Below are 12,627 nucleotides of genomic sequence, written 5' to 3' on the forward strand. Positions count from 1 at the left end.
TGTAATATAGATAATATATAGTTATATGTATTACAAATCTGAACCCTATAAGTTTCAGGGGGACAAAAAGCATGACAAGGAAATCTTCCCTCCTCATTTCATCAACCTTGAGTACCAGCGTCTTAACCATATCTGTTTAATATTTACAGACACTAAAACACAAAATTCTGTTGTTTAGCCTCAGAACCTTGTACCAAGTTTCTATTTTTAAGTATTAATGAGACATAAGCACTGTTTTGTATACGGTTAACCCAAACGAGTTAGCTGTGCCTGTGTTTTGTGTGGTTCTATTACTTTAGGAAGATGGCCTTACACAGAATCCCTCAAGGCCTGTAACTTGTCTTTGTGGTTCGTATCATAAACACAAACGGAGCCAGGACCACCAAGTGTTATCTCACACACCGACATTTTGACATTTTACTGCAAGATTTATGGCTGTAATAAACAATCTCAGTACCTTTTCTGAACCTTCCTCAATCTCCCTTTGCAAACCGTAGCATCATTCCATTGAATCAAATAATCTTTTGAAAAACATTTTTTAAAATACCTCTTGCTTTTACACAATATCCAAGACACCAAAGTAAAGCCAGGAAGAAACTAACTCAATTAATAAACAAACTGAAGTTTACCAGCAGCATCTCGCCTGAGAAAAGATGGGATGCCCTGAAATGTAGCAGAGAGGGAGCATGCAAATCCTCGCACACCAACTGGCTCCAGTCCCAAGCGGGGTGGAAGCGTTATCCTTTCCTCAGGAAACTGGTGAGCACATTTGCTCATTTCCACGTGCAGGGGTAACATATTCCCAACAAAACCTTTCTTAAAATCCCATTAGGTGACATAACTTTTCGTCATGTCCTCGAATCCCAGATGGAGAAGAGTGAAGGGAGTTGGAGGGAGCGGGAGGGTGAGAGGGAGGCAACGTTTTGCAGCTTGGTTTGAATCTGATTTGAATCATTTTGAATATATTTGTAACAGCCTTCCCTCTTGAATGCAATCCTGTCCCAAGTTTCAAAGTGACCGAACAGTGACACCGTGTGCATTTTGTTTCTTATTAATCTTACACATTGACAGTCTTTGTTAAATCACAAGGCGCGCCCTTCACCAGCCGACATTTTCATATTTGTTAGACGCACTGACCTGAAGTTCACCTCGGCCTTGGACTTTGCGCTTGTAAAAGGTCTATACAGTGTCTTTTAGCGAGCAGGGTGCTTTGCCCAGGTCACTCCTTCTCAGGAAAAACCAAGGGGAAAAGCCAAAGGAAATGTAAATGTTATGGAATGTATTGACTGTATTTGTCCTTTGTTCTTTAGAGCGAGAGTCCCCCAGACTGTTCTCTATCTGATGCGTGTTTCTGGAGCTGAACAGTGGAGTGGCAGAATTTCAAAACGCCTGATGGTGGCATTTGAAGGCTTCCCCCCCACACCTACACTAGACACAAGATTTGAGAGGAACAACACTTTACCAGCCATTTGACCAATTAATAGTTTGAGGGTAATTTTCTTGTAGTAGTTTAAAATAATGCACACAACCCAGGGATGAGGACTGATATTCATATTGGGATTACACATGAATTTTAACTTGGATTGTTTGAGAGGCCTGAGGTTCAAATTCCTCCAAATAAAGAAGCAAGCACTCTAAAAGCAATAACTTCTGCTAGTACCCTTTTCTTTTACTTTGAAGACTAACTAAGAGATATCTATGGTTTTTGAAGTTGACGTGTTTCTAAGGTGTGTCACATGTTTTTAACAAAAAACACAATAAAAAGTTTTTTCCCAAAGAGACACATAATTGTCTTGTTGACTCATCGAGGGGTTTCAGTTTTCTTCATTTCACTAGCCCAAATGTGGTGAAATGTTCACTGCTGCAACAGCAATCACCACAGTTGTTTCCTTTCTTCTGTTTCATCTGGCAAACCCCCATTTGGCTTCAAGCTCTTGGCCAGAGTGAAAACTTTACACGTTGCACAGAAGCACCCTGATTACTTCCATGAAGGCAGTGTTTGGTAAATATTTATTTTAAAACTGAACATACCTGGCACTGTTAAATCCAATCAACCAAAACATATTGGGATGATCTTAAACATTCCTGCAAGAGTCTACATTCTGAGTAGTTGAATTATCTCCAAAGTTAAAAAAGAAAAACCTAGGGAAAATATTTCACCTTTCTCTTCTCTGTTTTCCTATACTGATCCCTTGAAGGTCAATTCATCGAAAAGAGAAATATGTCCTCTGGAAAATAGATTCTTATAGCACCAACACTTAAAGCCATTCTAGATGCATGAAAAATAAAATATTGTTTAGTTCTTCAGTTGCAACTCACACATGAAGCATGGTTCCAGTAGGCTTCCTTAATACACTATTCTCTTTCTTTTCTGCTCTCCTACCCTTCTCCTTAGGTTGCTTTCTCTTCTCCTTGACTTTTTCTTCAATTTCACGTGTATTATTAAAAAGTACATTCTGAAGAATAGAAAATATTCTATTCTGTCCTGGTTGTCTTACACAGTGGCCTGGTATTTGTGGATTTCACCTTTCTGCATTCCCTACAGTCTAGTTATTCACTTATAGCTTATAGTACTTCTCTTACATTCAATTGTGGTTTAATAATAAACATAACAAAAATTTCCAAACAGGAACATTTTCATGGCACCAATAAGCATTTTGTCACTGGTAGTGCTGGTGGAAGGGGTGAAGGGAGAATTCTGTGTCTTTCAGGAGGGTGTCCACTTCCTTCCTTCCCCTTCTCAGATCTCAGAACGCTTTGCATTCAGCGGACTGTAGTTTCACAAAAAGCATATTCTATGTTTGAAAACTGCAAAGATTACATTTTGCAAGAAGTGCCTGTGTTTGCATTTGTTCTTACACACTTTAGGGGTCATCATATGTACTAAAAAGCAAAAAACTGGCCAATCAAAATCCCTCTTTTCAAATAAAGGAGGTTTCCTGCACCATTCTGTTGCCTTTGAAGGCATAATGAAATATTGGAAACTTGCGACATTAGTTTTTAAAGCTCCACAGATGAGTTTTTAGCATTTTTATTTTGTGACAAACCCACAGACTCCTGGTTCTCCAACACCTAAGGTGTTGGTGTTTCAGTAATCTATGCCTATTTACCTGCTGCTATTCCCTCAGAACAGGAGAGATAATTCAAGATGAAATACAGCATGTATTACTCTTGAAAAGAGGAATTTTCTATCCTTTCCTCCGTAATTGAGGTCATTCAACCACTAGGGTTCACCTGGAGTCCATACTGTGATACACGCGTCACTCCGAGCCATTTTATCTTTTGTGCTGATAGTCAAGATCACAGCTCTAACATTGACATCAAACTCTGTCTGGGCAGATGACTAAGAGCACTGCACAATGTAAACTTTTGACCCTCAACTTTTTGACCTGCAGTTGTAACGCACTAACCACAAAGATACACAAAGCTGAGCCTCTTCTTTCAGGGGGAAGGGGCCCCCCTAGCATCTCAGGACACCCTGCTTCTGCCACTGCCATATGTGGAGGGTGAAATGGATATTTTTGTGTGTTTGTGACTGGACTTTTTGTTAAATCAGCCTACGACCCCTTTGTCAGCACCTAGGTACTAGATTAACTTGAAATCACTCGTGATTCTATTTTACGAGGAAAATTTGGAGCAGAATGGGAGAACCTTGTAAAAAGTGAAAGAAAAGAGAAGATGGGGGAAAACAAGCAATGGGAGGTGGAGACACTTTTTCCCTTTATTTAAAACTAAAGACGCAGCTCTAATTGTTGGGAGAGCTGGCCCAGGCGGGTGAGTTGACTGTGAACTTGTACTAAAGCGTGCTCTGCTGGCGATTCCTAGGGTGTGCAGATTTATCTTCTCTGCATTTACTTAACCCGGCAGTGAACTGCGCGGGCGTCATTTGTTAGGCGATGACAGACTTCACCTCCAGCAAGGGCTGCTTCACAAAATCGCAATAATTATCTAATAACCTTCATAACAAATATTATTATTGAAAAGACTGGCTTGTGGGAGGGGATCTGGTGGGAGAAGAACAAATTTATTGTGAACAACACCAAACAAAACAAACCTGGGCAGACCTTCAAGTTCTGGGGCTTAGAAAGGCTGGGGCTGTGGATCCCCTCCCCTATGTGGGTGGGAGCTTAGGCTGACCCCCTCAGCCCTGCCTGGGAGCCCCGTTTATAGTTTTGCCATTGACTAGAAGGAAATTCCTCCTTAGAAACCAAAGGAATGGAGCCCACAATGCTCTGCAGTCTCCATGGTGGGCAAGCCATGGACAGACCCCCAGCCAAGTCAGGGGAGAGGCTGAGAAGGGCATCTTTTAAGCTAAAAAGATTGTTTTCCTCCTTAATTGCCCATCTTTTAAGATGTGATTTGCTTTCCACTCACTAATTATTTCAATATAGTACTCTCAGAATCTCAGCAAATGAACAGGACTCTGTTTTTGGTAGGAAATTCTGTCTTGCTCTCCCAGAGCCGCCAACAATGAAGCAGGGGAAAGAGCAGGAGAAAAGGAATCTTGGCATAATGTTGTGAAATTAGACCATGGAAACCCTAACAAACCCCTAAGCAAGTGTGACCAGAAGCTTCCTGTTGTATTTATAGTTCAGAAATATTGTCTCTTCAGCTTGTGGGAACAAACGAGCCCCCGCACATTGCCGCTGAGGAGGAGCACAGACACGCACTTCTGCCACCGGCTGAAGCTGGATGTCTTCATAAAGCCCTCAGTGACAGACATATTTTTTCTTAGAAAGTTCCTCTGCAAGAACAACCCAAAAGAATCCACAAAAGAAATAACTTATCTACAGAATGAGCAGAAAACCAGCCATCCTCTTTATTATGCTTTCTATGAAAGTAGGAAGAAAGAAAAAGAAATCCTCCAATAACACATAGGTCTGACTGCATGATGTATTTTTAAAGTCATTTAATTCCATGTGGCCGTGTGGGTTTGCCTGCTCTCTTAAATTCTACTTAAGTTTTGTGAAGATTAAAACAGAGAAATAAGCAAGCTGACAATATTTACAGCCTATAATTTTTCTCATTCCTTGGAAAGATTCTCTATGTTCTGTGGTGCTGGATATGACTTCAACAGGCTTTCTGCTCATTCCCACACCCCAAGGTGGAATATGGCCATGAAGTAGTGTGGATATTTTCTGTGTAAGTTACTCAAACTAAACTGGCAGAATCCCTGTCACTTTTTTTTTTTCTAATTTCAATCACCAAGAAATCACTCAAGCAAGATCACCAAATGAGTAACTAAAATGGAACCCTAACCCAATATTTTCAATAAGGAGCCCACAATTCAGAGCAGCAAAACAAGGAATCCAGTATTCTCACAGACACATAACATTATAAAAGAGAACCCATACCCATGTAGAGTTTATATCCTTGTTCCCACTAAGATGTGGACACATCTTCTTGAATGCTGAAGTACCAATGTTTACTTTAATAGGTTACATACAATTACTTCAGGATTCTTCACCTTGCCACTATTCATGAGAAGTAACACTTGTGGGAGGGTTTCTATTTTTCAAAAAAAAACTTTCTAGGTTTTGCTTTCTGGACCTCTGACTTTGGGGACATCTGTTGGACTTATGTTGAGTGTAGGTGGCCTCTGCACAATAAAGTTTATTGAAATTCCAAATCTATACTTTCAATTTTTTCACTTTAAGCACTTAATAGTTATCTTTACCAATTAATACTTGCTGAAAACTGCCCAGCTCCTAAGGAGAAAAGCAGGTCCTATTTTTTGTTTCATTTCTGAATGCAGTAGGAGAATTTGGCTTAATTTCTAAAATAGGATTGAGGGAAATCTACTGGGTCCCTTGTGGGTACCCATCCAGAAAAAGATCCCGGGACAGGCCACAGTCTCCAGTCACTGGGCTTGGGTTTTGCCATTGAAGAATATGGGGGGTTGGGGCCAGAAGGGGTGACTGGGGCCAGTATGGAATTGTACCCAGGATAAACTTATTTCACCTTACTTCACCCATTGGTGCAATTTTGGAGATTGTTCTGGAAATCACAGATTATGTAAATTTCCTGGGATCAAACAGAAAGAGCAGCTAACAAAAGAAAGGCGGAAATCTCCTACTGACAAAGGACCAATTTCTTCCCTAAACTACCGTCTATGATGTGTCAGGAAAAACAACCTAATGGCTCTGGGGACTTTTAAGTTGGGCGTTGAAAACACCTCAATTTCCCCCCAAAACTTTAGAGCACAGTTTGGAACACAGAATTCGCCTGCATGTTGAGGGGGAGTGAATTTCTCCAATCTTAATGTTATCTAGGGGGCCGCCTAAGTTGCCTTCTGAGGGTCCTGTGCCTAGATGTTTTTAATTCTACAAAGAAGGAGAGGAAAAGGAAAGAAGAGAGGGAGAAGAAAGGCAAAGAGGAAGAAAAGAAAGCGCTGTAACCCCTTTCAATTAGCCTGGGGATTCAAAGACTAAAGTTAAATCCGGCCATAAAGTTTATTGCTTCAGACTCACAGGCGGGTGAGAACAGTCCCACCGAAATAAAAAGAACGTGCAGGCAAACAGGGTTCAGGGCCTGGTCCCGGGTGCGGGGGAGGGGGTGCTGAACACCCCCACACACCAGGGTGGGGACCCTTGGTCCTCAGGGTCCAGCGGGCGCTAGCAGCCCAGGATCCACCTTGCAACCCGGGGGCCCAGCCTGGAGGTGCAGCCCCCGCCTCACCGGCCTCTGCCACCCTCCCGCTCTCACGAGCTAGCCTGAAACCCGGCCCCGAAGGCCGCCGCCTCAATTCAGCCCTGCCAGATGACCCCGGCCCGCGAAGACTTATTGCCACAGCCCCGTAAGGAATCCCGCCAGAGTCCGCCTCGGCCCTGCCCGGGCCTTTCTTTCAAACTCCTGAGCGCAGCGCGGCCTCGGCGCCCGCGGCCGGCGCCCCACTGTCTCCCAGCCCCCACCCCAGGGCTCCGCGACCCCCAGGAGCCGGCCCCGGCCGGCCCAGCAATTGCGCGGCGGACTGGGGGTGCGGCATTGCCAGGTCTCCACACACAGGCTCATTCGCACACAAAAAATCATCTTTTTGCACGCCGGCGGGAGCAGCGGAAGTCATTAACATCCGCGGTTGTGCAGCAATTAAAGTTAGGCCTGGGGATGCGGCGCGGCCACAGGCGCTGCTCACCCTGCTGCCTCCGCAGAGCTGGTTCCTGGCGCTGCTCTTTCGGGCAGAGGGAAAGTTTACTCTGCCTTTTCGAATTCAGAGGCAGCCTCACAGTTATTGAACCAGAGAGAGAGAGAGACAGAGAGAGAGAGAGAAAGTTTCCAAAGTACAAATAAACTTGAAAGCGCTCAGGAAGCGAGCTTACCTTAACTCGGAGGGAGCCATTTTTCAGAGTTTTGAGAACTTGTGGTTTGGACACTTCTGGACCTAAAATTGACAGTTTGAATGGCCAGGCGGCACACGTAGCCTGCAAAAGAGTCAAATGGAGTCCAGCGTTAGTGAGATTATATGTTATGTGGTATATAATGTTGGATGTCAACTCCCCAAAACCATAAAACTTACTTTAATGGCCCCACGTGACGTTTTATAGCCAGTGAGCCGATCTGTCTGTGCTATGGATGATTTTACGATCTAATTCATAGACAAAACCCTATTCATTTGGCACCCAAATGTCATATAGCCGGAACTGGGGCTTATAAAGTTTACTGTTTTATAACTTTTAAAAGGAAAGACGGCATCAGTGTAAGCAGTCGGTAAATGTGCAAATCTCTAGTTGCGCTTTAGCTGCTCTGAGGAGTTTCCCAATCGAGCTAGGATGGGGTAAGTACCTTCCATTTGTAGCAAATTAATAGTAGCAAAAGAAGCCAACTGGGTCCAGGGTGAAGAGTGGGGAAGGGGTGCTGGGATGGGTTAAGGGCAGAGGGTTTGGGGTCCACAGCCAGACAGAGCAGCGTCTTCAGCAAGTGGAGGCCTAGGACAGCCTTAGGAAAGAGGCGGGATCTGTGTGGCCTGAGGGTGGCTAATAAAGCCCTGGGTTTTTCTCCTTTTTTCTTGCTCTTTCTCTCTTTTTCTTGTACCCAGCAAGTTAACTTGGTTTCCTCAGAGATGGGCAGGGTGGCCTGGAGCTTTGGAACCGCCTACAGCTTTTTCCACCTTCTGCCCTGAACTTTGTGATGGGTCAGAGTTAGGGAAGCGATGGACCAGTCTTGGTATGAGGTCTCCCTGCACAGGTCATCTGCTCAGGTAGCCTCAGACCCAACAGTTTTCAGGACTGGACAGACAGACAAAAGCAGACAGAGCCACTCACTATTTGGCACAAACCAGACCAGGAGAACTTACAATAGAAAGTTTATTTTTTGTTCCAGTCAGTATTTTTTCCTTAAAAACAAATACAAAAAAAAAAAAAAAGCTGATCACAGTTTGCTTAAAACAGACAGACTTGGACAATATTGGTAACTTTGTTCACAAAAACATACATCACTGAAGCTGCGCTTATAAGAGCCACTTCCAGAGTTCGTGCAAAGGGTCCTACAAAGGCACGCAGGGACACACCGCTTGGAGTCACAGTTTTCATCACAGAGTCACTAGTCACTACACGTCGAACAAGTTGTGTCTCATCAAGTCACCTCTACAACAGCATTAATTACACAAGGAATATAGGTAGTTTGAATAAAAATATCTTTAACAGCTTGGAGCTATTGAGACAGGAACACTTCCACGCACATGCACAGTTAAACAACTTGAGTGCAACACACAACATTGGCACTAAACGAGATTGAAAGGGGACTTTTTGTGTGTTTTTTTCTCTTTTTTTGTTATAGTTACTTCAAGTAACACAGCTTGCTTCATATAAATAAGTTAAAACATCTATTTTTTTTTTTTTCAAGACAAAGCCATTCAGGACAAAGAGATGAACAGAAAGCAGATCTACTTATACAGGCGCTATAATGGCAATAAACAGGCTCATGATTAAAAGATGAATTAGGGCAACGAGAACAGGGCTTCTTCACAGAAGGAACACAAGGGAGTTTCAGAAAGTCACCTTAGTACTGACACTACGCGGGATCCGCTAATACTGCTCAGTACTTTAAACGCTCAGATACTCAGGGACGGAAGGCCCCTCCTGCCGCGGCCATGCTCATGCTTTTCAGCTTATTATCTTTTTTCCACTTCATTCTCCGGTTTTGGAACCAGATTTTAATTTGTCTCTCGGAGAGGCAAAGAGCATGTGCTATTTCAATCCTTCTTCGGCGTGTCAGGTAACGGTTGAAGTGGAACTCCTTCTCCAGCTCCAGGGTCTGGTAGCGCGTGTAGGCCGTCCGGGCCCTTTTGCCTTCCGGGCCGCCTATGTTGTCTGCAATAGAAAAGTCAGCGGTTTAGCTACCAACGCCTGTCTTCCAAAGTCCGCCAGGGGGACAACCTTGGGTCCTGAGCAGGGAACCCAGGCGAAAAGCTCAACAAGTTCTCCCTACCAGCCCGCACACCCCTCCCGAATTTCCTTCCCTCTTCCTTTCTAGAGAGAAAACAATACGATTTGGATCCTGGGAACAATCTGCCCATCTGAGGCTGGGGCCGTGTCCCAGAGGACTCCGGCGTTCCCTGGCCCCTCTCCTGCCCTCTGCACCCTGCCCCGGGCGCCCCGATCGGGAGGCACAGCCCTCCCTGGCTGCCCACCGCACAGAAACCCAGGAAGCAAGGCCCTTTCCTGAGCGTCCAAGTGGCCTTCGGGTCACCCTCCCTCAAAGTTCCAGCTCCGAGAGCCGCCTCCAGTTTCCAGCCTGCAGGGTTGGGGCGCCTGCTTTCTTTCTCTTCCCTTCCCTTTCCTTCTCTCTCCCTCCTGCCCCCAAAATTCAGAATCCTGCCGGCTCTCGCCTCGATTCTTCCCCCCAAGCCCCTTTTCGGGGGCTCTAATTAGTAACGCTGTTTCCCCAGCGTAGCCCTCCTCATAAATTATCCGCCCTGACAAGCCCGATTCACGGCTCCTACTGCCATCCTCTACCTCTCTGCGTCTTGCTCAGCTGGCCTGACCCGGGAGCGCGTTCCAAGGCGTAGGGTTCCAGAGGGGTTTTTTGCTTCCTCCCCCTTTCAACGTCTAAACTGGCCCAGCGAATGCCTATTTCCCCCACTATTTGTGAGCGCGGGGTGCTTGCAAAGAAGAGGAGGAAGGAGGAAGGCAGGGGAGGGAGAACGGCAAGGAGAGGCTCCGCAGGGCTGGGAGAAATGAGACCAGGAGAGAGACTGGGAGAGGGCGGCAGGGGGGAGAGGGGGACCGAGAGCCGCGTCCCCGCGGTCGAGTGGATTTAGGAAAAGGCTGGCTTTACCATGACTTATGTGCAGCTTGCGCATCCAGGGGTAGATCTGGGGTTGGGCGGGCGGCGCCGGGCTCGGCTCGCTCTGCGCACTCGCCTGCTCGCTGCTGGCAGGGGCGTCCTCCTCGGCTCCGGACGCCGTGCCAACCCCCTCTCTGCTGCTGATGTGGGTGCTGCCGGCGTTGGCCGAGGCGCCGCTGGAGTTGCTCAGGGAGTTTTTCCCGCCGTGGTGGCTGTCGCTGCCGGGCGAGGGGGCCACGGCGGAGCAGGGCAGCGGGTCGGGCGGAGGCGAGTGCGTGGACGTGGCCGGCTGGCTGTACCTGGGCTCGGCGGGCGCCGTGCTGGCGCTGGCCGCGTAGCTGCGGGCGCGCTCTCCGGAGCCAAAGTGGCCGGAGCCCGAGCGGCCGACGCTGAGATCCATGCCATTGTAGCCGTAGCCGTACCTGCCGGAGTGCATGCTCGCCGAGTCCCTGAATTGCTCGCTCACGGAACTATGATCTCCATAATTATGCAACTGGTAGTCCGGGCCATTTGGATAGCGACCGCAAAATGAGTTTACAAAATAAGAGCTCATTTGTTTTTTGATATGTGTGCTTGATTTGTGGCTCGCGGTCGTTTGTGCGTCTATAGCACCCTTGCACAATTTATGATGAATTATGGAAATGACTGGGACATGTACTTGGTTCCCTCCTACGTAGGCACCCAAATATGGGGTACGACTTGGAATCACGTGCTTTTGTTGTCCAGTCGTAAATCCTGCCTGATGACCTCTAGAGGTAAACTCGTGCACTAATGGGGGAGTTGGGTGGAGGCGAGAGGGGTGGCGCGCGCGCCTCGGGCGCGTGCCCGCCGCCAGTTGCCGCCGTTCAGTCGGACTCGAGCGCCACCCGCTGGAGGCAGGGCGCATCGCCCAGTTTCCGACCGGGGGCTGCAAGGGCCGGGGTCGAATTGAGGTTACAGCCCATTATGGCAAAATTATTGCATTTCCCTCGCAGTTCCATTAGGATGTACCAATTGTTAGGCCGTCAGCTGCCGATCGCGCGCCCGGCGAGGATGCAGAGGACTGGGGGAAGGTGGTGACTTGCATTTTATTTACAACAACTTTATTTCCCCCGTTTTGCAGCCCCTCTTATTTTTGTGTCCAGGTTGGGGTCGGTTCTGCCCGTCCTGCCAGCAGCTCTGAATTTTGAAAATACAGATACCACCTTCGGGGAAGGGGGAAAGTCATTTAGCCAACTGGATAAATAAATCCTGCCCGCAGCAGCAGCAGCTACAATTACGGCTCTGTTTTAGCGAGCGCATGAGGGACAGTGTCCCTGCCGCTCTTAAATGACAGGCGTCTATTAAAGATAGCTTTTGTGTAGTGTTTCTGCAAGGCGAGGTCAAATTCCATACACTTTTATAACCGTAGTCGATTTTTCTTTCGTGTGAATATGGTTTTCGTGTCATTAGTTTGCTATTTGATTTGCTAACGTATCCAGCCTGGAAAATCTTCATCACAGGGTCCGGTTCCTCGAGCCAGCCAGGCCCCAAGTTGGAGGGTTCTCCTTGAACCCAGCGAGTGGGCCCAGGCTCCCTGCAGCCACAGAGGCTGCTTGGGGTCTGGGGATCCGTGGGGCGGGTTACTGGGGTCTTGCTTAGACCTCCAGGAGTAAAACGAGGGTGATAATGGAAGCATTTCGTGGCAGTGCGTAGTATCTCTGTAGTTATTTTCCATGGCTCCGAAAGATTCCAGTAAATCACAAATATAGCTGAGAGGCAAGTGGAGTCTCCCCGCTGGAGGCCTGGCGTTGCAGGCGCCCCCGGCACGTCTGGAAGCCAGGACTCTGGCGACTTCCATGGCCCTGGGCCCCTCGTTGGGTCCTGAACGCTGCTGTGGCGGCGACGCGGGCGCTATCGGAGGCAGGGAGCGGGAATCCGGAGCCGGGGGCCTGAGGGATCCCAGGGGCTCCCCGGGATGTAATGTTCCACCCGCGCCCAGGTTAGCTTGCCTCGGCTAAGGCTGCTTCTTTTCCACTGACGGTTGCACACGCGGGACCGAGACTGGGCTCTGTTGGGGCCCCCTTTGTTCCTCGAGCTTCCTGTTCTGGGAGGCGGCTTGGGAGGCCGCGACAAGGCCGGGCTCCAGCACTTAGACCCCCTCTTTCCACTGGCCAGAGATAATTTGATGATGCCCTTCGGGACTTACTGGCGAGGGACCTAGGCAGAGACTCCCAGACGCGAAACGGGGCTCGGCCCAGGGCTCTTTCCTCCCTAGCAGCCCCGCGTCCCGAGGTCGGGGAGCTCAGAGGCACTAGCACAGGAACCCCGGACGCATTCAGGGCGCACCTCAGAACTCGGGAGCCGGTATGGGCAGCCTTGTGGAGT

General features: G+C 47.7%; 2 protein-coding genes across 3 annotated transcripts in view; both read right to left on the bottom strand.

Annotated features, from left to right (window-relative positions):
- HOXA3 (homeobox A3) overlaps positions 1-12,627 on the bottom strand; it is a 46,317-nt gene that overhangs the window by 26,528 nt on the left and 7,162 nt on the right. For both annotated transcript variants that reach the window (XM_033194231.1, XM_033194232.1), the window contains exon 2: positions 7,317-7,418. The gene's annotated coding sequence lies outside the window, so the exon portion shown is untranslated. The remainder of the gene's footprint in view (positions 1-7,316; positions 7,419-12,627) is intronic.
- On the bottom strand, positions 8,283-11,201 carry HOXA5 (homeobox A5). The gene is made up of 2 exons (XM_033194235.1): positions 10,273-11,201; positions 8,283-9,305 (listed from the first exon to the last, which is right to left on the bottom strand). The coding sequence occupies exons 1-2, from the start codon at positions 11,165-11,167 to the stop codon at positions 9,055-9,057; spliced, it is 1,146 nt and encodes a 381-aa protein (XP_033050126.1). The 5' UTR covers positions 11,168-11,201; the 3' UTR covers positions 8,283-9,054.

The sequence above is a fragment of the Trachypithecus francoisi genome, unplaced genomic scaffold, assembly GCF_009764315.1.
Source record: "Trachypithecus francoisi isolate TF-2019V2 unplaced genomic scaffold, Tfra_2.0 Lachesis_group4, whole genome shotgun sequence".
NCBI classification, from domain to species: domain Eukaryota; kingdom Metazoa; phylum Chordata; class Mammalia; order Primates; family Cercopithecidae; genus Trachypithecus; species Trachypithecus francoisi.